Source organism: Siphateles boraxobius, unplaced genomic scaffold (assembly GCF_051911475.1).
Source record: "Siphateles boraxobius isolate OS27281-9 unplaced genomic scaffold, OSU_SipBor_1 46, whole genome shotgun sequence".
Classification (NCBI taxonomy): domain Eukaryota; kingdom Metazoa; phylum Chordata; class Actinopteri; order Cypriniformes; family Leuciscidae; genus Siphateles; species Siphateles boraxobius.
Window position 1 is genome coordinate 4639430 of NW_027509097.1, and position 27425 is coordinate 4666854.

Below are 27425 nucleotides of genomic sequence, written 5' to 3' on the forward strand. Positions count from 1 at the left end.
GTTTTTTTGTTTGTCTTTGGTTATCATTCTGACATGATGTTTGGTTTGACTGTGTGTGTGTGTGTGTTTGTGTGTGTGTGTGTGTGTGTGTGTGTGTGTGTGTGTGTGTGTGTGTGTGTGTGTGTGTGTGTGTGTGTGTGTGTGTGTGTGTGTGTGTGTGTGTGTGTGTTTGTTTGTTTGTGTGCGTGTGTGTGTGTGTGTGTGTGTGTGTGTGTGTGTGTGTGTGTGTGTGTGTGTGTGTGTGTGTTTGTTTGTTTGTGTGCGTGTGTGTGTGTGTGTGTGTGTGTGTGTGTGTGTGTGTGTGTGTGTGTGTGTGTGTGTGTGTGTGTGTGTGTGTGTGTGTGTGTGTGTGTGTGCATGTTTTGTGTTATGCAATGAAACAGTGAGAGTGAGTGAATGTTCAGGTGCACTATTTTCTTCTTCTGCACTGCCTGGATTTGGTGTGCAGATGTATGGTACGAAATAAGCTTGTTTATTTTGCCTTTCGGTGTAGAACTTAAACCAAAATATGTGTTTTGAAAATAAAGAGCTAATATGAAAGCTTATTTAGATGTACATGAAAGAGAGTTTTTTTTATTTTTTGTTTTTTGTCACGTTGATATTTAAAGGGTCCGCATTTTGTTGTCAATTTGCAATTATGACTACTGGAATGCTATGTCACTATGAATCACACAGCTGAAGAGGATGTATGTGGTTGAGTATGTCACATTTGTTTAGTGTGGTTACTGTGGCAACATCATTCCTTTTGGTAACTATAACCAGGGTCATAATAAAACAGAACTTAATTATTCTCAGACAAAAGATGATCACATACTTTTATAAAGACATCTGTTTGCCTTGTTTTCCTGTGATTTGATTTACTTAATCAATATAATAGCCTATGCCAGTGCTGCATCTGAGGACTTTTACAAACGCCTAAAATTGGATGTATTGTATTATAATGAGTGTTTAGTGCCATGGGTGTACTCTGTGATTAAATATGTATATTCTGAACCAGACAAAAAACTCGGAGGAGCTCTTGAGCATTCAATGATCGTCTGGCTCTGGGCAAAATCATTTGTCTTTGAAAAAAAAAAGACCTGATGACAGAATTATATTATTTTACTAAATAAAATTAAACAAAGAGAAACAAATCATTTTGTGAAATTGTTTATATTTCTTTAAATCTTCCCATGTATTGCTACTAATAATATAAATCATAATATTATATTAATTGTATACAATAATAGCACATTATGTTATAATATTTAAATTTTTGATAAATGTGTATACATAAAATAATACAATTAATGTGTATTAAATAAATTAATGAATTAAATAGTTATAATACATTAAATATACATTTATATCTATAATAATAAATGTAATATAAAATAATGTATAAATGAATAAAAAGTATGATACAAATAATAAATGAAATGTGAATAATATGTAAAGGTGTTTTCAAATTCAAATAAGTAGACGCCAGCAGGCAGCAAACTAAATGTAGGCTACTGTACATACAGTCGTTTATTTGGTCGTAAATTTGATACTGGTCCTTTAAAAGGCAATGAGAGGCTGAGCTCACCATTGAAAGGGGCGTGGCGTAATGCGGGGGGCGGGGCGTCGTCACTCGTCACACAGTCAGAGGACGGTCTCTGGACACTTGAACCGCATTAGTGCGCCATCGCACATTGAACTACAGGCAGGACGCGAAGACGTGCTCCTCAGGATTCGGCGGAGCGTGTCCTATTTAATACGTTTTTATTATCTATAAACGCGTTACTCACACATAAAGCTGTTTAAAGGATATCGGAGACATCTGTCAGGTTGAACCTGTTTTTTTTATTACACTCTACGGACTCTTTTGTTTGGAGTGTGATTCCATTGAACTTGGTCCATTGTTGTTGGATGAGAAGCTCAACTTGGCATTGAGGATTCTGGGATCGAATACGACGCTTCAAACAGTGGTAAAAAGCTTTATCATTTATTACACCAATTCATTTCTTTGTGCGACCTTTGCTCACATCCCACTGGGTTCCATTAGAAGTTTGGATAAAAGTACACTGGGTTAGATAGAGAAACAATGAAGCGTTTGCTCTTCAAGTGTCTTTTATTGAACTCCAGAGGCTTTCATCTGAATCTCAAATGCACTTAACAATTGTGGTCCCAAATATATTTTTTTGAACAGTTTTGAATGTGTCAGTCTCAGACATTCCTCTACTTCTGTGTGTAGTTTGCTGTGTTATGTATAGGCTGTGATCATGGCATTTCAATGGTTTAGGCTTTTTTTACACTGCATTTTATGCAATAAATGTATCCAATTTTTTACATTATTGTAACAAATTATATTAATTTCATAATGTTCATTGATAGCTTTTTATATTCCATAGCCCAATATCAGATGTGTACATTGAGTTCTGTGTGGTACATTGACCTTTATGGATAGGTCTTGTTCTTGTAAAATCCGTTAATCATTACTTCTGTAGAGGCAACATAATTTTACTCCACAATCTGAATTTCACCTTTCAGATTTAAGGTCTGGGACTTTTGTATAGGCTACCAATGCACGAGATTGTGAAAGTGAGTTAACAAGTGATCTCTAATGGGAGGCTTTGACATGTTCTGCTTGTTGGGATTGCAGGAGACAAGAAGCTTGTTGATATTGAGTCATTAGTACAGTGGTGCTAAATGCCTGGATGGACATTGGAGCTGCTGTTATAGTGTGCTACTTGTGTCCGGTATGATAAAAAGTGGTAGATGAAATGTTATGTAACCACTTCTTAAAAAGTCCACGTTGCAGTGAAACAGGAATCCAGTGACGTATTCCAAGAGCTTCTTGTGATTTTCCAGATGTATTCTCCATATATTGTGCTGAACCGATTGGCCACATCTGTTGCATAATACACATTGGTCAAATGGCTGCAGTTTCACAGTTCGTTACTCTAACGGATCAAACTGTTGTTTGCAGAAAACTGGCAAGCGCTCTGGTATTGTAAAAGGTTATCAGAGTGAAATTGATTGACCCTAATGGGTTGACTCAACAGCGCAATCAACTTCTGAGTATCATGGTTTGACTTTCTTTTTTTTCTTTTTCTTTTTTACCTTTTTTGTGTGAATATAATCTGTTGCTCCAAATTGAAATGTCTTAATTTGTCATCTAAACCTTTTAATTCCTCTATCAGGAATGAATGATCAACACCACAGCTTAAGTGAAAGTAATACAAAATTATAACTTGAGCGTTGTGTGGTCCAGGGCTTTGACCCTTAACCTTTGACATTTTTATCATTCTTGGTGTCTATATTTGTGAAAGGTGGCATTAGCAACCCTGCCGCCAGTGCTCTGAGGTCAGTATCTGATTGGATAGACAAAACAAATCACTGTATACCTGGAGTTAAAGCTGCCTGGTTAATATCCTGAGCTCATTAAGATATTCCAGTTAGCAGAGCCCGGCCCGCAGAGAGACAGTTCTGGCCTAAATTTTAGGAAGATGTGGGCCAAGGTCAGTGTGTGTGTTATAAGGCCGAACTGTCAGATGGACGGATAAATGCAGTCTGTTCTTTTTCTGCTTTTTTTCTTCCCAAATTTTTCTTTCTTTTCTCACTTTACAGCCCCATTCTTTCATGCAACTGGATTTTGCACAGAGTAAAAAAGCTAAAAAGCTCCACATACTTGTTTGTAGGGCTGCAAAAATTGTGATTATATTACAAATATGGCCATTTTTTGATTTCACGTTGACTTGAAATGCATCAGCAGCCTCTTGCTTGGTGCTTATGTGTGTGTACAGCGTGAGTGAATTAGTGTGTGGATGGATCTGTAGTAATACAGCTGGCTGCTTGCCCATCCACTGCTGCTGATATGATGTAGCTGCAGCAGTGTGTGTGTGTGTGTGTGTGTGTGTTAGAAGGGGAGAGACTCACATCAACTGTATTAATAATTCTTAGTTTATTGTTCAATCACTACAGTGGGCTTCTTGTGAGTCGGCAGCATGAGTCTCAGAAAGCCTTATTCCTCTCTGATGTAATCAGCCAGCTGTGGACACACACACTACAGGAGTTCGACATGTCTGTGCTCAAAGGACTAAAGTTCAACCTGGGGGGCTTTGAAAGCATAACCTTCCTAAATTTAGCCTGTAGGTTTGCGTGTAAGTTGTTCGTTATGGTGGTTAGTTAAGCATGGGTGTTCCTGGCCTTTCTAGATAACAACTTCAACACCCACCCATCCCGGTTGTGTTGTAAGAGACATTTGCAGATTTTGTGTTGAAGTTAAACCACATTTAGGGTGAAGATCAAGCTGTAGGCTGTAAGATTGACATTTAAAAGCAATGTTTTATAAGACTGGTTGTACTGAAATTCTCTCTTATTTAACCATTTAAAATAAGCATTTTACCATTTGATCAAAAATTAGTAAAACAGTACTATTGTGAAATATTATTCAATTTAAAATAAAAAAAAAAAGAAATGATTTGAATATATTTTAATGTAATGTTATTCCTGCTATTTCAAAGCTGAATTTTCAGCATTATGACTCCAGTCTTCAGTGTCATATGATCCTTCAGAAATAATTGTAATGCTGATTTGGTGCTCAAGAAACATTTCTTATTACTATCAATGTGGGAAAAAGTTGTGCTGCTTAATATTTTTGGGAAAACCATGACACATGATTTATTCTTTTTAGGATTCTTTCATTAATAGAAAGTTCAAAAGCACCATTTCATTTTGAAAGGGAAATCTTTAAGTATCTTTACTGTCACTTTCGTTTAATGTGTCCTTGCTGAATAAAAGTAGTATTTATTTAAAATATATATTTATTATACATAATTGTATTTTGCTGTTTTTTATTGTGGGAGTGTTATGATTTGGCTGTTTTACCATCATTTTTATTTTATTTTTAATATTATTGATGCAACTCTTTTTTTGAGCAGCACGGCATGCTATTTATTATACAATGATAGGAAATGCCTGCAAGATATTGTTAGCTTTTATGTTGAAGACTTTGAACTTGGGAAAACTGTACTGCAATCATATCAGACCTCAAGGGAAAGTAAAAACTATTTAAACCACGACTCTGTGTCTTGCCAAGAGTTAATATTTTTGCACTGTCTCCTCTCCTCATGAACTTGAATAAGACGACTTGAGCTCCCTGCTTCAAGCCCAGCTGAGGCCTCAGGAATCTGACATACTAGCGACAGAGAAGCGTATTCCTCTGAAACCAAACCTCCTAACGTCCTCCAGGCTGACCTCCTCCTGACACCAGGCAATGCGCCAGTTCTTCTTATACCAAGAAGACCAAAGCCCTGTAGCGTTTAGTCCATACGAATCCTGTCATATCACCTCGTTTAACTTTTTTGACTAGTGTGGCTTGAAGTCATTATTAACTGACTTGATATTAATATGTGCTGCTGCTGTGTTTTCACAACTAACACAGCTATGATGTGGTTTCCTGGAAAATTTAATAAGAAACTGTTTCAACGCTTTCAAGAAAATGTCAACCAATGGTTAATTGTTGACCAAGATCTTTTAGACATTGATAATCACAGTTCGAGTCATTATAGCCTCAGATGGCAAACCCACAGACCTCCCAAAGTTTACAAGAAAATAGCTGGAATAAGCTATTGGAATCTGATTGGCTAGTAATTTTCTTCAATTTAGGTCACTTTCATTGAGATCCCAACTATTTAATATACCAGGTAACAAGAAGACCATGTTTGGCCACTTTACATGATGACCTTTTTCTGTTCTTGGCTGGAATAAATGCCATAAACTGCAATAAACCTGTGTCCTGGTAGTCAGAAGTCTTGCTACATGAGACTATGGTCATGTTAACTATAGGCATTAGTGGTATGTAAACTAACAACAGCTGACATTATGGTGAAAATTATCAGTGGACTACTCATTTTCTATGTAATGAACTCGTGCATGTTGATGAACTCATTATAGGGAACTGGTTTCTTCACATACTCCAGCCTGAAGCAACTTTAGTAACCTTTCTTTGGTTTCAAGATGATGACTGTCAATTTTCAGACAGAGATTCATTGCTTGAGTGAGTCCCTCATTTTTGAGATGACAAATTTATGATTACGGTGTTGTGTGATAGCGTTGAAAGGCTTGAAACCGGTTTAGGTCACTGGTATCGTGTAGCAGCTAAAAGATGCTCCTTTGAGCAAATGACAGGTGATTTTCTTTGGGTTGAGCCACACATTTTTGGAGTGACAGTATCGGCATCACTCCCTGTGAAAGTGGACCTCAACTTGAGTGTCCTGTTTCTCTTTAAGTTCAAACCTCGAAGCTAGGGCTGGGCGATATGGCCAAAAAATCATATCTCGGTATTTTTTGGTTAAATGGCGATATACGATATATATCTCGGTACTTTCTACGTTTTTCTATTTGGATAAAGAAAATCTGTATTTATTTAAAAATATATATATATTTCACATCCTGCTCAATGATATCCAAACAATGTTGATATTGAAGGATATGGAAACAAATAGGGAATGTAATGTAGGCTATGATATATATTATGTGCAAAAAGGTGGTTAAAATCACATTACATTCTAACTTTGTAACATTACAAACTAAAAACAAAAATAATGCCTTTGTTTTTAAAATGACTAAAGGCTAAACTAAAAATGAAAATAAAAACAAAAGCACGAACTAATTATATTAGCCTGCATTTGATTACCCCCTTATAATGGTCACTTTCATAAAAATATACTTGTAGGTTTAAAATTCCACATATGGCACATTTATTGTCCCCAACAACAAATATTTTAGCAACATGTATATTTTAGTCAGAATTATTGCGCTACTATTCTATTGTGCTCCGTCTGTTTGGCGCGCGTGCGCGCGGCGGCGGCGCTCATTAACGGAAGCTTGAATATTAGCGGAGATTCACTTGCAGAAGCTCGTCCTCTCCTGACAGTGAAATGGACATATTTGTTTGAACATTTACAGATGGAGAATATACCTGTGAAATGTAAGTTAAGCACTGAGGAAAGCACCACGTCTCAAACGCATTAAACAGGGCCAGTATTTATCTTTCAGTCACTAATAGTAGGCTATCTGTCTGAGCATCTGACAGGGCAAGCTGCTTTAAACTTTTTAACTAACGTATCTTACCAGTTATTTTGAAGCGCTTAATAAGCTTGTGTCATGTTTAGGACAAATTGTACTGTTCTTTCACTGCAGGAGCTCACACTGCGTACTCCACTATTTTTCAGATGTGCTCGTATCAAACTACTGTATCGATATAAACGGTATTGCCTCATTCCATATCGTGGGGGAAAAAATATCGATATATTGTACAAACTCAATATACCGCCCAGCCCTACTCGAAGCACATTATTTCTAATACCTGGCTGGCACAGCCCGACAACTAGTCTGGCCACATTTCACATAGATAGCCCTTTTCATTTAGTAGCCATTTTCTCTGTGGTTTTGGCCCTTTGCTCTTTTGTCTTGGTTCCAAGCTGTCAACGTTGCCATTAGTGTGTGTTTATCACCTTTATTGAACTGCAACATTTCCTGGTAGTTTATTGATCTTGCCCATTAATGATACTCGTGTTTATCCTGAAGATAACACCAGAGACAGAGACAATAATGGCCATAACAATTTCCAAAGCCATTTTTGTGAGAACACTTGCTTGTGTACCTTTTTTTTTTTTTTTTTACACAGAGATAAAATGAAAAACATTCCTTTTTGTTTCTCACTGTGTCTCTTCATTTGTACATTATTTTTTACATTCTCTTCTAGTTCTCCTCTCCATTGCTCATATCTCTCCCCATCATTCAATTTCAATCGGTTTTCTTCTCATAGAGTAACAGGTGGTCGGTCTCCCTCAAGCATGTGGCTGGTGAAAAGAGAAAAAGAGCAATTCTTTTCTCCATTAGTGTCCATTCCAATCCCAGATGCTCCTGGCTTCACTTGAGTAATCCAATATCCTTATAGATCCATAACATATGCACTCTGTCACTCAGTGTTATTATGTTCAAAGTAAACCACAAATGTGGCCCGTGACTCATAGACGCATGTGTGTAAAAATCATGTGTGGTCTTCAGAATGTTTATATTTCCATAGATTACTCGCAATTTAGCAGTTGTGTTTCTTTCAAAATAGATCAACAATGGGTTAATTGACCCTTTACTAAGCTTCGCCCACTTTAGTTATAGCCATATGAATGGGGATTTATGTAATTTATTTATTTTGTGAAATAGTCAAACTTCCACAAAATTAGCAAACTATCACCGTTTCGGAGGTAAGAATGTCTTCTGAGGTCTAGCTGGTCATATTAGAGATATTTCTCTTACGTTTGTTTGTGTAAAGGGATTGGCTCATACTTTAGATTTGATTCTTCTTTAAGCTCTATTTATTTAAGTTTATTGTGATCGTTGTGACTGCTTCCACAGTTTCAGTGACTTTGAAGGTAGACAGTTGGGTGTTTCCACAGTGGAAGGAACACTTATATGCTCCAGTAAACTCAGACACTAGGTCACTGAGTGTGTTAAAGGTGGAGTGTTGTATTGATTGGCGTGGTCAGGCTTCCTATTTTAAACGATTGGAATCAATCATGGTCTTTAAGTATTGTTGATTTCAGATTAAGTGATTTGGGCTGCATTTAACACTGCTGCTAGTTTAGAAAATAATATTGCTTTTGAAACTACATTTACCAAAAGCACTACCTGTAATTTCTGCAGTTATTATTACTTTTGCATTGCATTAATTTGTGTTAGCCATTGTCATAATAATATTTTGGTGGCAACCATGGTAAATTGTTGTAATACTGACTGTGCATTGCGTGGAATTTATTCTGCTTTGAGAAAGAGTTCTTTGTCATTGAACTCTCAATTTTGGAGCTATTCTTCTCTTCTAAACCACATCTGGTTTAAGGGTGTAAAGTGGACCTTGCTCTTTTCAGACCCACTAGAGCTGAACCACACTGACAGCTGTGCGTTAGCAATCAGTGCTTACACCACATCATCATGCATTGCACACATACACAAAGACTGCCGTCACCATGTTGAGTCACCACTTGAGAGGATTTACAAGGATTTTATCAGCTGAAGTCATGTATGAGAAGTTTTTTGTCATGTTGTCATTGCAGGAGAGTTATGATTGTCCAATGCTTTGTAGACATCCCAATTACCGTGATTACAGGTTTCTGACCAGTAAATATCTTTTTCGAACTTTTAATTATAATATAACTTAAATTCTTTAAATATAACCTATTATAATTGTTAAAATTGAATAAAAAGCTCTTTCTTCCAAATTGTTTAAAATACCAAAAATGCTGTTTTATAAGTGTGTTTTTTTAATTATGGTTTTGTTAAAAAATATAGAAATTTTTTAATGTTGAGAATAGATATTATTTTGCTGTCAACAGAAAATTATTTTGTTCTTAAGAAAAAAAGACCTAAAAAGAAATCGGCATCTCACAATTACGATAATTTAAACATAGGATGCAAGCTGTAACTATATTAAAGATTTACTATAAAATATTACAGATTAACTTAACTGAATTTAAGTTCAGAATGGCTTTTGAGAAACTAAGTGTGAATGAAGATAATTGTATTTTGTGTAATTAAAAAAAGGCTGTGATGATATGTATTATGTTGGGTCCCTGTAGGTTGTGAGAAGTCTTCTTGTGGGTTCTGAGATTGTCTTTTTAGGTCATTCAGACAAGATTGTTTCAATTGGTTTAGGAGTATTCAGTGCTTTCTCGCTCAATGTGTAATATGGCTGAGTCAAGACCAGTCTGAGGGCTGATTCACACAGAACACAGTTTTGCTTTTAAAAACGTGAGTCGCTGGCAGGGAAATGGGGGGAAAACTCCAATGTCTCGAGACGCTTCTTTTAAAATGTGATGATGTTATTTAAACTTGAGCGCCGCGTTTTTATAACGCTTTGTCATGTGTGAGATGCTGCAAAAGATGCAAGACTTTCGCAACACCGCAACAGTCAAACACGTTTGTCTAGCACGTGTTCTGTTCACAGAAAAATAATGTTAAAGTAGTGCAGTGAAATGGAAAAACATCTTCTGTGTGAATGGCCTATTAGAATTTATTCAGCTGTTTAGGATATAAAAAAACAACTCCAGTCATTGAATGTTGCAAGTTTGGGTTACTCGAGGTCGTCTTGTATCCTTTTGATGCCAATGGGGAATTCCTGTGAGCAAAACAGAAAGCTGTAAATTAGAGACCTTCCTTTCCATGGGTGCCTTGAAAAATGCTGCTTGACTGGTGTTTTCTGAAGCTGTGAAGGAAGTTGTTTTGATAGACAGGCTTTTACTGTCTAATGTATAATACAAACAACTTAAGCCTCCTTTGTCAGTGACTCATGCTGTAGACACATTTTATTGTTACACATATCCTCAAAGAAACAGCAAGATTGGTGAAAATCAGTTTTCAGATTTCAACAGTTTTTCAAATTATCCAAAATGGTTGAACTTTTGAACCCGGACTGAAAAGTTGAATGACAAGAAGTTGTACAAAGTTTTTATTTCACAATACCAAGATATTTGAGAAGGTCAGCTGGGAAATATCCTCTCTATCTGTTTGACTTGAGCAAAGTGCTTCATAAATTGTTGCTGTGTGGAGAACTGAGCATGGGTGGAGGAGCGTGATGGCTCACAGATACACCTAATTATATTTCAAGGGGAAATGGAAAAGAAAGCATCATAGAAATAGAACTTGTAGTCCCATTTAAGCTGTGGCTCGTCAAGGGGTAATTTGAGTCATTGAGGAATACATTCATTTATTAAAATGATGAATATAAATGAGAAAGTTTAACTAATTCTGTAAAGTCTTATTTTTTCTTGCATGCATTTGCATTTTCATTAATCAGCCTGGAAAAATTCTGAGATAAAGAGATCGAGTCAAAATTCTGATTATTTGAATAATCCACCATTTTGAAATGGTATTTTAAAGAGTATCTTTATATATATATATATATATATATATATATATATATATATATAATTATTTTTTTAAGTACTTTGTGCCTTTTTTTAAATGTATTCCTATATTGCTTTTTCTTGTCACTAGGCTACTTAATTTATAATGTATAAAGCTTTGACAATCTTGCCAATACTTTTACTTTGAAAATTGTTTTTATTAAATATATATTGTAGACCTGGATAAATTTGCTTTGACATAATAAATTTAGACTACAATGCAAAAAATATTCTTGAAAAAAAAAAAAGAACAGTTTGACCATTAATGTGCTTATATGATGGGCCCTTTCTAAAGTGGTCATGTGACAGAAATACAGCACAGTTTGCTATAGATTAAGGGGTCAACTTGCAGAAATATCTCTCTATCAGAAATGTTTAGAGAGAGACACGTAACATTGGCATCATTTTCTCTCCGTCTAATGAGATGTTGGATGGAAATGCCCTGCGAGGACTGTGGCGAGCCTGCTGGCGCACAGTCGTCTAGCACCTCTGCCAAGATGGCACAGCCGATGTGTGTCTGCTTTTCTTCAACACACTCATGCTTGTGTGTCCCAGACACACGGGCCCCAAGACTGCCGGCAACACCCAGCACTGCTGGCTCTCGCACTCTCATCTGTGCCGTTTGGAAAGGGTTATGGGCCTAAATTCCAACCAGTCGCTCTTCTTAGCCTTCAAACCAGATTATGCAATTTTCATATTCAAAATCGATCATTATTTGCACTCTTCTCAGCCTGGGTATAAAGTTTTCTGATTGTGTGCAGATTACACAGCTGTGAGAGGATTTTTGGCTAAGTCTGAACCCATGGGCTTTTTGGCAGAGGAAAACAGCAGGAATGTGGAGTGGAAAGGATGTGGAAAGTTAATCATCTACTAGATTAGTAGGGCCACGTTCTGTCTGTTTATATGCTGTTATTATAGAGCTGCAACCTTCACCTTGCCGAAAAGTGACTGGCAAGAAGAATGATTCCTGTAAAATGTGAGCTTTTGACGAAAAGGTAAAGCTTGTTTTAGATATTGTTAGGTGTGAAGTCAGACTGGTCGGTTAAAAGACTCAAATACCCCTTTTCCACCAAAGCGTTTTGAGAGCCGGTTCGGAGCCGGTGCCAGCGCGCGAACCAGTTCTTTGTGTTTCGACAGCCAAAGAACCGGTTCTCGGCCAGGAAAACTGGTTCCAAAGCGGCACCAACTCTTTGCTGGACTAGAACCAGAGAACCGTTCTTTTACCACGTCATGCTTACGTCGGGGGCTGGGGGCGGGTTTAGATGTGTCCTAAACATCTTTTCTGACCGCAAAGCCAGGAGAAACATTTGCAGAAACACGATGTAGTCCGCCATTGTAATTGTTATGCTTGAAGTTGGCGCAAGCGTTTCTAGCTTTTTTTTTATTTTTTTTATTGAAAACATTATGTAAGCAAAGAAGAAAACAGTCACAAAATAGAACAAATAAACGGAGAGAAAAAAAAGACAAGACAGGTGTACATAACTAATCAGAAAAGATTACATATCAAAGGAAAAGATTAAAAGACTTACATATTTCAATTGTTTTTAAAGCCTTCTTGGTTCACGAGTTAGAGATAATCCCAAAGTAATGTTGTACTTGCAAGCGTTTCTAGCTGAGACGTAAAGCGACGTACACAGTGACGTAACGACGTCGTTCGCTGGGCGCTCTAAGTGGAAAAACAAACAGGTTCTGAGGAGGTTCGCAAGTTGAACCAACTCCGAACCAACTTTGAACCAGCACCAGTTCCGAACCCGTTCTTTTTTGGTGGAAAAGGGTAAAAAGGTATGTTTGTGTGTGGCACATGAGGCATTCCTGGTTTAAACATGGTTTTTAGTGTTTTTCTACATTCTAGCGTGTTATCCTTGTGGTTAGTTTCAGCATGTTTGGCAGAGAAACTCAAAGCACAAACACACACAGTACTGCATATCCATTTACTATGCTGGCTGCTGCTGAATGCCGACTAAGCTAGTGCATAATATCCTGTCTTGACCAAGCTGAGAGAAAACTTTCAGAAATTAGACCGGGAAGCTGATATCATTACTCTGTAATGTGGTTGAACTGTTTTGCATGTGTGTTTCTTTGTCCTTTTATCTTGTTGATGGAGTTACAATCTGCTGATTATCCTGCCTTTTCCCTGTAAATGTTTAACTAAAATTGAGAATGCAGTCATCATGTACTCACCCTCATGTCATTTTAAACCTGTATGACTGACTTTCCTTCTTCAGTGGAGCACAAAAAGTGACTTCAAGTAATATCCTGGTCTTTATTTTCAGTATGATATTAAGTGGATGAGAACTGGTGCTGTCAAACTTCATAAAAATGAGAAAAACAACAACAACATAAAAGTAGTTAACATGACTTATGCAATATGTTCCCAGTCTTCTGAAGCCAGCATTTCTGTGAGGAACAGACTAAAATCTGAAAAATCCTGACAGCCACCCTCTCTCCCATTCCTTTCTCAAAAGCATTGTTAGCTAAGTTGATAGTAGAGACCATTGGTCCATACGATCTACTTAGGCTTACAATGCTTTTCGGGAAACTTAGCTTTTCAGATGAATCGGCTGGTCTAGTTCACAAAACTAGTCTGGAATGGATGGTTGGTTCACAAATCCTGTTCTTGACCTGAGTTCAACTATAACTCTCATTGATCTGGTTGAAATGGTTCATGGCTCAAAACGGTTATATGACACCTGAGGCTTGGAACATATTGCACTAGTCTTGTTGACTATTTTTATGCTGCTTTTGTGTCCTTTTTGAAGCTTCAAAACTCCAGCAACCTTCATTATGATCACGTGGCAAAGAGTGACTCAAATGATTTCCCCTAACTCTTTACTATCACTCATATCACTGCTTATTGATAAGATAAGTGTGTCTCTCTTCCTCAGTTTCCACGGTGTTGGGCCAAACACACATTAACATTCATTACAGTTAAAATATTTTCTACAGTGTTTATGGGTGTGAGAAGGTATTCTATTGGTTGATTTGGTGGGTGTCGTGTCTTCCTGTTTTCCCCGTATCTCATTAACTTTCCATCTGTTTATTCACCACTTAATATCTGTCTGTATAAGGCTTTAGGCTTGTGGTGGGGTTAACAGGAAAAACAGGTTGTAATTGTAGTCAATAATAACATCTGAAAACCATGCAGCTTTTTTAAGCTTTCAACCAGTTCCTGGTTTCCATGAAAATTAGTTAACTTCGTTAACATGTTAGGGACTATAAGGATGATATTTAGTTTTTTCATCTTAATAAAGCAATTTCTCTTTTTTACATATTTATACTTCATTTTATGCAGAAAGCCTACTGTGACGTGGACTGTGTTTACACTGTAACCAACCACCAGCGACATGAAGTTAAAAACATTTATTTTGATAAATGCATACATCACAGTTTAATTATTTTATGACTGATAGCAGCAGTTCTCAGAATGAATGATTTGTCAGGAATAACAAACACACTGTGGTGTGAATCTCCTGCAATATCATGCAGACAGAGTCTCTGTGCAGTGCTGTACTTCCTAGACTAGAGTAGGTCTACCCTTGCTTAAATTTGTAGTATGATACTACAAATACTTAACAGCAGTCAAATCAGCCTTAAACAATCAAAACTGTATTGACAGTTTATGTCTGATTTGACTGCTGTTGTGTGTTTAATCTGGCATTGTGCCAGACACACAGAAATCCTCAGTGTTTTACAGACAACAGCAACCTCTCCAAAAGCAGAGACTCTTAAAGGGAATTTAAGTCTTAAAAGAGATTATGTAGGGTGTTTTCCGGACGTTAATCAAATGGACGAATGTGCCTCAATCTTGCTGTCCTAGATCTCAATGAATCACAGGCTGGCATAGGCCTTTTCTTTTCATATTACCAATGAATAGATTGTGGAAGATGGTGTTATTCACTTATGAATAGGGAGAAACTGCAACGCGCAACATGGAATACAATCAGTATTTACCAATCAATCAACCAATCATTGCGTCACTGGCGTTAGAATCTCTGGTTCTGCTAGAAACCTGAGACTTGCGCTTAGGACTGCACATGCGCATTGGCTGATCTAGCCCGAAAAAAATTTAGCATAAGAAACAACATTTATGGGATGATTTTAATTTAATTATGAGTTTGGCAAGTAGTTTTTGAGATTTCAGTATTCCCCATTCAGATAGATAGGACTTTGTCTTGGATGCCCAAAATAGCTGCCCGGTGGTGTAGCAAACATGGCTGCCGAGTGAACAGACTTTCCTTAAAAGGGACTTTGATGTTCCTATAGGGCTGCACAATTAATTGAATTTCTAATTACGATTACGGATGCCACGATTACGCAATCGTTCAAGGCCGCGATTACAAAAGAAAATCCACTCTGCGTGTGTGTTTAGAGCATTTATGTTATGAGAGGCGAATCACGACTACTTCAGAAAACCCAGCACAAAATGACATACCAGGCAGTGACGTAAGTGTACGCTGATATAAAAAGTCTTTCACCTCAGAAAAACGGACTTTACTGTCCTGTCAGCCGTTATACTGTGCTCGTAGCGCGCACTCTTCAATTGCATGCGCAAATGCGCGGGTGCGCGCTGTTTATCGCTTCACTGTATAAAGTGCAAAAGAAACTACGAGCATGCAACGCCGTTACAATGTAAATTAGTAAGTCACGAAATAAAAGTAAAATACCAATAAATCATGTGTTAGCTGAGAAGGATTTGCATGTAGGTATGATTTTCATTCTATTCACCAGGAGCTGTTTCATTAACAGTTCTTGTTAGTATTGTGTATTTACCATGGTAACTGTCGTTTCCATAACCCAAAAATGCCACTTTATTTTCACTTTGTGTTATTTTTTTATATTATTAAATGACTGTGGTGGCTCATATCAACATTTTATTAACAAAAACTAGTTTGGGACTGCTATTTAATTACCATAGTCCTAATGTTTTTCTAGTCTTTACTGTGAGTCATTCTTACAATTTATGTGTACCGTATGTTAAGTAAAGGGGGACAGTACTTGTGTGTGTTAACAATTTTTGTGTAAACATGTATTATAATATGCCTATATATATTCAATGTAAATTGTGATAATCGTAATTAATAATCACAATTACAATTTCAAGGGAATAATCGGCAATTATGATTTTTGTCATAATCGTGCAGCTCTATGTTCCTAGGACAAATGTAATAAATATAAGTTTAAATATATAGTGTTTTTTGTGTGAAGATCATTAATAGAACTAAAACCCTTTCAAACCCTTAAGACTAGGGCTGGGCGATATGGCCAAAAAAAATTATCACGATATTTTTTTTTATATCAGTCGATATCGATAATTATCACGATAAATGTCAAATCTTTGTTTCTTTCAAATTTAAAGGCCGATTTTCGCTCCTAAGGGAAAGTTGTAGAAACCAGAGCGTTAATTGTGGTTTTAAACTACTCTTTATTGTGAGAACATATCATGACAAACACTTACCGAGCAGGTGAACATTACACAAATCTGAGGTAGAACATTCAAACATTTGTCATTTTTCCTTAAGAAAATAAATATTTGAATAGAAACATATATTTCTTAGTTTCTGCATGTGCTAATGGGGGATATTGTTTCAAGTCTTGAAACGGGTTTGTGTTGCCTAACTTTGATGGGATGTATCTTCAGCACAGTTTGCAGTGCAGGTTGCAATATTAATATTACATGTTTGTCTCAAAATGCATATTTGACAGTGAGTTGACAGTAAATCTACATCCTAACTCAAGCTAATACTATGTAAATTTATGTTCATTAACAAAAACAGGTTACAATTTTGTGGACTGTTTGAGTTTTATTAAAATTAACCATTGGTCATCCAGTATCATGCATTTAGATCATGATAACCACAGATAAAACCAGGCATAGCCTATAGCACATCACTATCATGGCAAAATGTAACTTTATGGTTTCCATGGTATTTGTATGAAAAACAGTAGCCTGAATAGATTATTAAATACTGTAATTATATTCCATTAGTCATTTAATACATTGTCTACATTCGTAATATAATGCAATTCAATATGTATATCCTACATTTCATGGTGCAGTTATTACAGGCTAACGTTACAGTAAATCCATGGTAAATCGATTCAGTATCAATTCAGATTCTGACTGTATCATTTCACACAGTGTTTCTCCTGTTTGTCCGCGGCGTTTCATCTGCCTTTAAACTGGTTTTTAAATCACTTCGTTCCGCTTTTGGCGCATAAACATTATCGAACATTTATCGAACTCTTGATATCGTTTTATCGAGAAAAATCATATCGCGATAATTATCGTTATCGATTTATTGCCCAGCCCTACTTAAGACTTTTGTTCATCTTCGGAACATTAATGAAGATATTTTTTATTAGTTCTGTGTGATTTCTCTTCCTCCACCGGCAGCTACGCAACTACCACTTTGGCGCTTTAAAAAGTTCATAAAGAGATCGTTCATAAAGTTCATAAAGAGCGGTTTAGTCCAAATTTTCTAAAGAGATGTGATCACTTTATATGAGTTGATGACAGTTTATATGTGAATAAAAGATTTAATTAAATCTGTTCAGTGTATAAAGCTATCGTGTCTCTTCAGAAAATGTGGACTAAACCGCTCAATTCAGATGGATTAGTTTTACGATCTCTTCATGAACTTTTTTAAGCGTCAAAGTGGTAGTTGCGTAGCTGCCGATGGAGGGAGAGAAATCACACAGAATTAATAAAAAATAGGCTATCTTCATTTGTGTTTTGAAGATAAATGAAAGTCTTATAGGTTTGGAACGACATGAGGGAGAGTACTTGACAATTTTCATTCTTGGGGTGAACTATCCTTTTAAACAATTGTTAATGTTATGCTCTAATGTGAATACAGTCATGACTAACATGATTGCAGGTGCTTCACTTCATGTCATGTCTAAAGTGTGAATATATTCTGATGTAATGTGTATTGTCATAGTTATTCATCATTTTTGCTTATATCAAACATGGTGATGAGTTCCAGAGTTTTGTACCATTAAAAAAACAGAGAGCTGCAGTTGTATGGGAAGAATAGTTATGATCTTTTCCAGAGCTCAGAAGCTGTTAAATGAGTAATGATTACTCTTAAAAGATTAAAAGAAATCTATAAATAAAAGTACAATAACGTCAAGTGACAGTTAGTGGATCGTCTCATCTGACTTCTTTCTATGAGCTTTGCATGAGAGGACACTTTACACAAGAGATGGTGACATCATGAGTTAACAGCATGGGATGAATGATGCTTGTGGTGAAGATGTGAATCATTAATACCATAGTTGCTTTATTTGTCCTGGTCTTAATCTCTGGTTGTGTGTCTTGCGTACATAAAAGTGTGTTATGTAAATACGGCTGTGGGTTTGATGGCCACATTCATACTCAAACCTCAAAATATTTCTTCACTTTTAACCCACAATCCATCCCTTGTTTTTCTACCGTCATTACCATAACGGCCTCCTGCCAGACGAGACAGACTAATATATTTTTCTTGTGAGAGTGTTTGTGTGTTTCACGCTTAGGAATGTTGACGAGGCCGTAGCGGGTCTCCTGGTATCCCAGCTTGGAGCCTGTGAAACGAGGCCCAGCTGAAACGAGGCCCTGCAGATGTGTGGTTAGACCCTCACAGAGTTTGATCACGAGGGTCCGGGCAGCTGTGAAAGTTGTGGGTCTCCAGTGAGCTCTGATATGTACACACATGTCCAGAGGGGGATAGAGATTTTTAGCTGGTGTGTTGTCTTTCAGGAGCTGTTAGGATTTTGTACTGATGTGTAATGATGCTGAACACAAATGACATGCTCTGAAATCCCCTGAGTGTAGCTGTTAATGAAGCGTTTAGACGCGGAGATTGCTGGGAATAGACATGGAAAGGACCAAAGACTCTGTGTTTTTGTGAAGCTTGGTTAATCAGTTCATGGCAGTTGACAACACAGTTGACAAAGTATAGCATACTTATTTATTTATAATTATTATTTCAATCACACCTTTTTTCATTTTAACAATTTCAACCATAATTTCTCATTAAGTCAGATAGTTTTGTAATAAGTTCAATTTTGGTTCATTTTACTAAATACTAATGTAATTTTTAAGGATTAAAACTACTTTGCACAGTTGAATTAAATGAACAAACTGAATTAATTCAACTTTATAGAAAACCAGTTAAATATATAATTAATCATGCCCTTTGAGACAAATATACATTGCTTAATAATGAATTTTCCAACTGTTGGAGCAATAGAGCTGTTCAGTTGTGATTTATGACATACATTTTTAGGCCAATCCGGAAGGCTAATTTGGCATTGGTTCCCATGGGAATACCCTAGCGGATTCAAATTACATAAAATGAGGTCTGAGGTTAATATTACTTCCACATTTTATTCTACAACATAAACAGCATTGTCAAAGCCACTGTATTTTGAAATGGCATTGCAAGAACTATAATCTTAAAACGTATAAAACATTATTTGTTTTTACCATTTAAATGTATTGAAATCCATTTAATTTGAATTTGATGTATGACAGTTTTGTCTTTACCAATACTTTTATTATTTTATTTTTATTTTTACAAAATGTATGTAATGTGCGAGAACATCATGAATCCATATTCCAAACCGTGTTTTTGTCTTATCCTGAATCACAGTGGTACGCTTATTGTATGTTATATTTGGACTAATTTTGACTGAGCGGGACCACAACCGCTGCAAAGTAGCTCAATACCTGCATGTCTCGTCATATTCATGAACAGAGAGAGTATGCTCCGGTTACAATGTTCTTCTACAAGACCGTTTTGTTTATTAACTGCTAGAGTGCCAAAAGTTACATAGTGTACCTTTTTAATTTAAGCTCATTATGTCCTGATGTTAAAAATGGTCTTTTTTGATTGATTTATATGATCAAAATCCTTTACACAGGAAGGTACTAGGGTGTCTTGCATTACTGCATACAAACACAGATACAATAATCTATCTGGACCTCGGAGTGGGGCGATATTCTGTGATTCAACAATGAGGTCAATCTGCCAGCGGGCAGAGCTGAATCCTCCACAGGGACGCCCAGTTCTTTGACTCAAGTGGAGAGCTTATCGTTTATCAAACCCTCCCCTGTTCTCACAGCTACAGTCGCTCAATGGGCTTTTGTTGTCAGAGATGCAAATGTTTTTGGTGGGGTGACGTGTCTTTGGAATATTGTTGCCTGGATCTCATTCATCCAGATGACATGCACGCAACTCTGGGATGGTCATGAAGTCATGTTTGAAAACAAAATTGCAGACTACCGTCTAGACGTTGTTGATGTATCCACCTTAGAAAAATCTGACTTTTTTCGCATTTTGTTTGTCGTACAATTTTGTCTTTGATCATGGTTCGTTTAAGTGATTGGTGTGTCTTAAGTCTTTTGTTGGCTGTTGGTGGTCAGTCAAGGCTAAAGGCCTCCCCTGTGTAAAGAAGCAGATAATCAGATTATTAAACCATAAATCACAGCGCACAGTTGGGGATCAAGATGTTCACAGTGAACCCAAAGAGCACTGGAGTTCTCTTTTTTCTACTTTCCCTTTGTTTCGTACCCTCTACAGTGACATTACAATAGGATGATACAACCATCATTAGTCTTCCAAGACATGCAATATATTTTACTTTAAGAGAAAGATGCGGAGAAGCGGAAAAAAAATAGAAAGGAAAAAGATGTTTCAAATAGAGTTGGGAATTAAGAACTGGTTGTAGCTCATTTGCAGCAGCTTACAAGCAATACAAATTAACGAACAATAATAATAAACTAATATCTTTCTTAAATATTAGCTTTATTTAAAAGCTTACCATAATGCTATACTCCATCTTTCATTGTATATTGTACTTGTTTAACACATTTGCTTACTTTTTATTTATACTTTATTACTTTATTATTTCTCATTGCATACCTTTTATTTATTTTTGTATTTATTTGCATAGTTGCTTGCTTAATATGTACATTGGAGCCACCTTAAACCACCTTTATCCATTGTTTTAGTCATTTAAATTTTCTGTTATCTGTGCACATGATTCAAGAAGCTTTCAAACACGGAATGCAACAAATGCAAATCAGTATCTGGAAAGCCTCCTAATGGAAATAAATGAAATAATAATGTTATCCTAATGTTTCTGTTCATTCTTCCTCAGATTACGAAAATAATTACAAAACCCAAATAGTTAATTGGAAGTAGAATGATTAAAGTACCTAGTTATGTATGAAAAGGAAGGAACAGTCAAAAAGAATGGTGAAGACGCAAGAAAGGTGTCGAGGGAAAAGGAAAAATTACCTTGTCAGCAGGTCTGGAAGGAAAATCTCAGGCAGTGGAGTACAACACAGTGTAAAGGTCTAGATTTCCGCATGATATAAGAGCCTGGCACATACTACAGAGAATACTGCACTGGATGGAGTGGAATTTCAGAAGAAATGCAGTCCCTACAAGTCTGTGCTCCCAGGGTCCTCTGAGCTCATGGTTATGTAATCATGAAATGATTGTGGATTTGGATTTGGAAAGAAAGTGGATTTGTGACTTGGATTTGTGCCTTGGAACGCATTACTGCCCGATATCTGCATTGCACCCTTTTATTTGTTTCATGTGTACAGTTTTTCGGGCAAGGCTACTTTCATTAAAACGTATTTACTGGTTTGAAGAACTGTTTCAAATAACGTTGTTCTTTTGCTAAATCATAATTGCAGTTCTATGTTACTTTTCAAACAGAGAAATATTTACTCATGGGATGAGTCTGTTGTGTGCTTTTTCTTGATCATTTTTGGAGCACTGATGTCCCATTCCAATGCTGACACATGTTCATAGAAGTCAATAAATATATATATTTTTTATTTTCGAAAGCTGATCTTAGGCCCTAGAATTTGGCATGCAATTTGTGTGGTTTAATTCCAGATTCCTCGGAGTAAACGGATGGTTCAAAAGTTCATAGCAAGCAGAGTTGGAAGTGTACAAAGCTTTGGTTTGTGTGGTGACTTGGTGACCACCATGCAAAAGTAAATCCTTCAGTAACGAGCTCTGTAAATCAACACTCGTGCAACATGTCACCCTTTCATGACCTCACTTCCTCCAAGAACAATAATAAGGCTCATGGCTTTTGGGATGAAATGGGAATTCCTTTTCCAACCTCTTCCACCTCTACGTTGATGTTATGTAATACTTCCAGTGGCTTTAGAACTGCTTGGTTTTTTTTCACCCCTTTTTCTTTTCAGAGAAAGTTTCGCCTATAATTAATCCATTTAAAACAAATTAGGAAATACATTTAGCATGTGATGTCATCAGCATGGCCCAAAATCCCCAGAAATTCCAAGCATCATGTATAATTTTAACAATTTATCATTGTAATATATTCCATCAGCTGACTGTTCAACTTAAATTCTAAAATAAAAGGGAATCTGTCTCAGATTAGGAAATAAAATGTCAACTTTGTAAAATAAAATGACATTTATTGTTGTTGTTTTTTCTCTCTTCTGTTATAGGTCAGTTTTCTGATGTTAAAGGAAGGACACTGTACTTTAAGGATAAAAATGGCTGTGTCCTAGATTTTTGGAAGATTTTTCATCCTGACCACTGTCCTGGATCTACACCTTCAGAAGAAAGACTGACCCATCTCTTGGCGAGAAAAAGACTTTTTTCTGTGGTGATTTAATTTTCTGTGGACAGTATTTGAGAAGTCATCATGCCTATTTTGAAGCAGCTTGTGTCCTCGTCCTCCCAGTCAAAGCGGCGCTCTCGTGCTGACTTGACTGCAGAGATGATCAGCGCGCCCCTTGGAGATTTCCGTCACACTATGCATGTGGGGCGAGGAGGCGATGCTTTCGGGGACACCTCCTTTCTTAGCAGCCGCTCAGGGGAGCCACCAAGGGAGCCAGAGGTACAACAGAGCTCACCTAAACAGAGCCTCCTTTCCCGTACGTTCCGAAGCAGCAAGCGCTCGCAGTCGGTCAATCGCGACAAGCCTGACAAATCCAAACTAGCACCCCCTGGAGGCTCGCCAAGTTATGTAAAAAATGCAATCTCGCTGCCATATTTGAATGATGAAAACGCAGGACGAGGTACAGAAATCCATCTTCCCAAGAGCGTGTCCTCAAGTCCTTTAAAGAACGTTCTAGAAGTTGATGGAAAGCCGCTTAACGGCGCTGCAGCGCCCGCTGTATCGGACTTGGAGCTGGACGAGAGGAATTTTGGTGAGCTGACCGACTTGCGTCCGTCAGTTCCTTACACCGGAGGCATGAAACATGCAGAATCCATCATGTCCTTCCATATTGATCTGGGTCCCTCCATGCTGGGCGACATCCTGAGTGTTATGGACAAGAAGGGCTTAGATGATGACGATCTGGGATTCGAAGAGGGGAAGAGCAGTTCGCCGCCCCAGAGTCCTCCCAATGAAGTCGAGGAAGAAGACCCGCTTCCTCCAATCCGGCCTCCACGCCAAAGGCCAGGCACCAACCCTTACACTCCAGAGCTCCAAACCAGGAACCATCAACACTTGGACAGCTGTTCCCTCTCAAGTTCAGGGTCCACCGTGCTGGATGAAAAACCCCACAATCAGATTTACGATGGAAATATGGATGACATCAAGTATAGCTCACCTCGTGTGCAAGACGACAGAGACTTCTCCTACATGGATGATGACGATGATGACGAGATTAGGGTGTAAAATGAGCTTTAAGTTGCCATAACAGTCTTTGCAAAGACTAAATGAAGAGGAGGTGGTGGGTTGTGGTCGATTGGTGAATGCAAGGCTTGTACATTGACATGGATGACTGATTTTATAATGGAGATGAAAGGGAAAACGTATGTTTTAGCCCTTGCTAAATACTTTTTCACTACAATTCATAGTTCAGGTATACAAACCTTCTGTCAGTGACTTTCACCAGAGCCGCCCCAGCTGTAAGAGGAATGTGCTTGTGTGTTTGCATATGGCAAGGCGAGGAAATTCCGTTTCAAATGGTAATTACGGTCTCGTGAGTATCATTAATGAATACCAGTGTTGACCACTGGGAACGCTGATACAGGAGGTTTGTGTGGAACCAAATCTCATTATCCCTTGATTGACACAGTGCTCGGATGCAGCTCGCTTATGCCTTTGGACTTCCAAACTATTGCCAACAGTCTTAAGTTTCCTATGTTTTACAGTTTTTGATTCCATCTTTAAGTTATATCCTAAATTTTGCCTTGTATACAAATATGTATTGTTGTAAATGTTGAAGTGACGATTAGAATGCCATAAACGTGTATGGAGGTTCAACACAACGCTTTATCTCTGGCATATGTTACCTTTTTCCTGCTCAGAGTTGTTTATGTAGTGGATCTGGACTACTTTAAGTGGATTTCCTGTCGGGTCACATGAAATTCTCAAACTTGGAGACTTCAGATTGATGGGATTCAGAACCTGAGAGCAGTGGTGGCACTGCTTGGAGGCAGTAGAATCAGTCTGAGTGGAACTAATGACAACGTCAATTTTGTGTGTGTGAATGAGGATTGATGTCAAGAGGGCTGAGAAGTGTGCTATTTGATTATCATTTTATAGGCTCAGAGATGAAGGGGTAGCTCTCTTATTCAGGGTCTAGTGTAGTGCCTCGATCTTCAAACCATGCTCATCAGCAGAAGTGGCTATAGAGGGGTTTTCATCTCTGAATGACTCTTGTAGTTCTTTGTATTTCTGCATTTAGGTTTTGAAGAGAGATAAGACTTATCACCCCCGCGATAAGACTGTAACTCGTATAGCCACTCTGTGAGTTAGTGCCATACCCTTTGTGTCAGTTAAACATAGACAGAAATGTACTTTATTAAAATTCTTTAATCTCAAAATGAGCAAACTTGATCCTCCATGCAATATTATCTAACAGAGATTGTTTATGTGGATGAAACAGATCTGACTCATTCCACAGTCACATTATATTTCAAAGCTTACACTTGATTTTCCTTAAAAGAGAAGCGTGTAATTTCCCTGCCACTAGCAGCACCAAAATGGATTTCATAAATAATAATAATAATAGTAATAATAAAAAAAACTGCAGTATTCAGTTTATGGTCATTTGGAATATTTAAATGGATTCCATAACATCGGCACAGCCAATCATGTGAGTTTGAGGGCGGGGCTACTCATTTGTTTGACTGATTTTTTTTGAAAAGTTTCAAACATCTGCATCTAGTCATAGTTGACATCAGTCATTAGTGCTGCAGAAATTACACACTTCAAATTTAGATAGAGACTTTCACAAACTATCGATTTTTTTTTAAAACAACAGTTAGCAAATTTGCCATAAAACTGACAAGATATTAACACTATATTTGCCATAAAACTGACAAGATATTAACACTATATTTGCCATGAAACTGACAAGATATCAATACTATAGGCTCACCACAGAAAACATCAAATAATTGCAGATGATTAACATCCTGGTATCAGCAAGTATTAACTGTTTATTGTGCACTTTGGACAGTTATGTTTTGGAAAGATCATGTAAGTGATACATGTACATAATGTTCGGTTATTCATTTCATGTATATTTGAGTTTTTTGATTGAGGTTATTGCTTAGTCAACAGTGCTGACCCTGGAATCTGACTTTATAAGCACACTAGGAGCTGAAGAGAACACCATTTTGTAGAATCGGTTATATTTGTACACAGTTGGTTTCTGCGATACAGAATTATTATACTGATTTCTCTGTGGCCTTTTACCTTCACTTTGTAATCTGTTCTTTGTGATCAGACTACAACTGCATATTCGCTTGCTCATCTGTTTTTCAGTGGTTTGTGAAATCGGCATGTCTGTACAGAGGAACAAGTAAGGTACGATTAATAAAGAACTCTAAAAGAGAAACCGTGAGATGTTTGTAATGCAGACATCAAACTGTTTCCTAGGGTGTTTTTATTTGTGTATAGAATGGTTTGGAAAGGAGCTTTATTAAAAGGGTACGAGGGATTTGTTTTGCCTTATATCTGGTTGAAATGCTGGATTTGTCTTCTAGCACAAAAGGAGGATAATCAAATGTGCCAATTTCTTCTTTTCCTGTTTTGTTGTCCTTGAATTTTTGTTCACACGGGTTAAGGAAGTGGTCTTGGAGATATCACGCTGCACGCAAAGTTTTTGTGAGACTGAAAATGAGCTGGAATGCTGGACTGTAACAGGTTTTGAGAGCACCATGGCTCCCTCTACAGTTTTGAGTAGTTTTCTTACAGGCCATCAATACTTTTAGTGTCTATGCTTAGAGAGACAACAGTATCATCCATATGGCATAGAGGTTACTATAGTTTCTTTGCTTGATTACTATATGAGAAGTTGTATAGCACAACATCTTCCTACAGAAAATTATTGACAAACACTAAAGCATAAACCATCTCTTTAATTTCCAAGTATTTGCTGTTTATCTTTCTTCTTTTTTTCACTTAATGTCTATTATTCTGTACTGAAATAATATATAATGCCCTGCCTCACTTTCCCTTGTAAAATAACAGTTCTATTTTTCAATAAATAAGAAAGCTGAGAAACTTTACAAAAGGACCATAATTTGTACTGGTGTCCATGACTGTCAAAGCAAATCATCATTTAAGAGTAAAACAAAATACCTGAGCAAGTTTGTTCATGTTGTTGCAGATTTACATGCTTAATAATCTTCCTCAGGCTAAAACTACTGTCTCACAGCTTTTCCAGTATGTTGACTCAGGGAACTCTGCGCACGGTTTGAGCTGATGAAACCGATGTGACAGATTCAATTCAATATTTCAAAAAGGTAAATTCTTCTCAATAGGGGTGGACCTATAAATAACTTAATTCAAATGGAGATACACCTCTACATGTGTGAAACATGGACAGAACCTCTATACCAGGACTAGATGTGCAATGCATTTAGTACTCTAACTCTTCCTTACTGAAATTAACACATTATCAGTTTTTAGGATTTGCATGGAAATGCATTGGAGGGAGTGGATTCAAGGTGAACATGAGCTATAAGGGAAGCACAGCAACTTGACAACAAATATGTTGACAGATTGTTTACCTGGAAACTATTATAATATTATATTATTGCCTAGAATGTGAAAATATTATGATAAATGCAAACACTATAATGAATCTAGGCTTGCGTAAAGTATAGCTGTGTTCCTACTGCCATCTTGTGGTCAACCCTCATTCTAGAAGTACAGCTAAAGGTGACTGGCTATCAATAGCTAATATTTTGAAATATAATCTTATTCTCCTTTAAGAAAAAAAACATTGTTTTTTGTTTATTTTTAGTGCAACAGTTTTTCTCAGGTGTATTTACAGTGTGTAAAATATATTACAATTGTTGCCCTTTCTCGTCTTTACCTAAAAACTGGATTAGAATGATAAATAAGGAATAGTATTGTACATTTTCTCACTCTTGTGTATAATCACTGATTATTAAAACGTCTAAGTCTGGGGTGTCCAAACTCAGTCCTGAGGCCGGTTTCATAAAACAAGTTTACCAAATAAGCCAGGCTTATTTCAGTTAGTCTGACTCA

General features: G+C 37.0%; 2 protein-coding genes across 2 annotated transcripts in view; both read left to right on the forward strand.

Moving 5' to 3' along the window:
- Positions 1 to 1590: 1590 nt before the first annotated feature.
- Positions 1591 to 26442, forward strand: cdc42ep4b (CDC42 effector protein (Rho GTPase binding) 4b). The gene is made up of 2 exons (XM_077200342.1): positions 1591 to 1949; positions 22411 to 26442. The coding sequence occupies exon 2, from the start codon at positions 22611 to 22613 to the stop codon at positions 23589 to 23591; it is 981 nt and encodes a 326-aa protein (XP_077056457.1). The 5' UTR covers positions 1591 to 1949; positions 22411 to 22610; the 3' UTR covers positions 23592 to 26442.
- Positions 1641 to 27425, forward strand: part of tekt3 (tektin 3) — an 80902-nt gene continuing 55117 nt past the window's right edge. The window contains exon 1 of the mRNA XM_077200341.1: positions 1641 to 1949. The gene's annotated coding sequence lies outside the window, so the exon portion shown is untranslated. The remainder of the gene's footprint in view (positions 1950 to 27425) is intronic.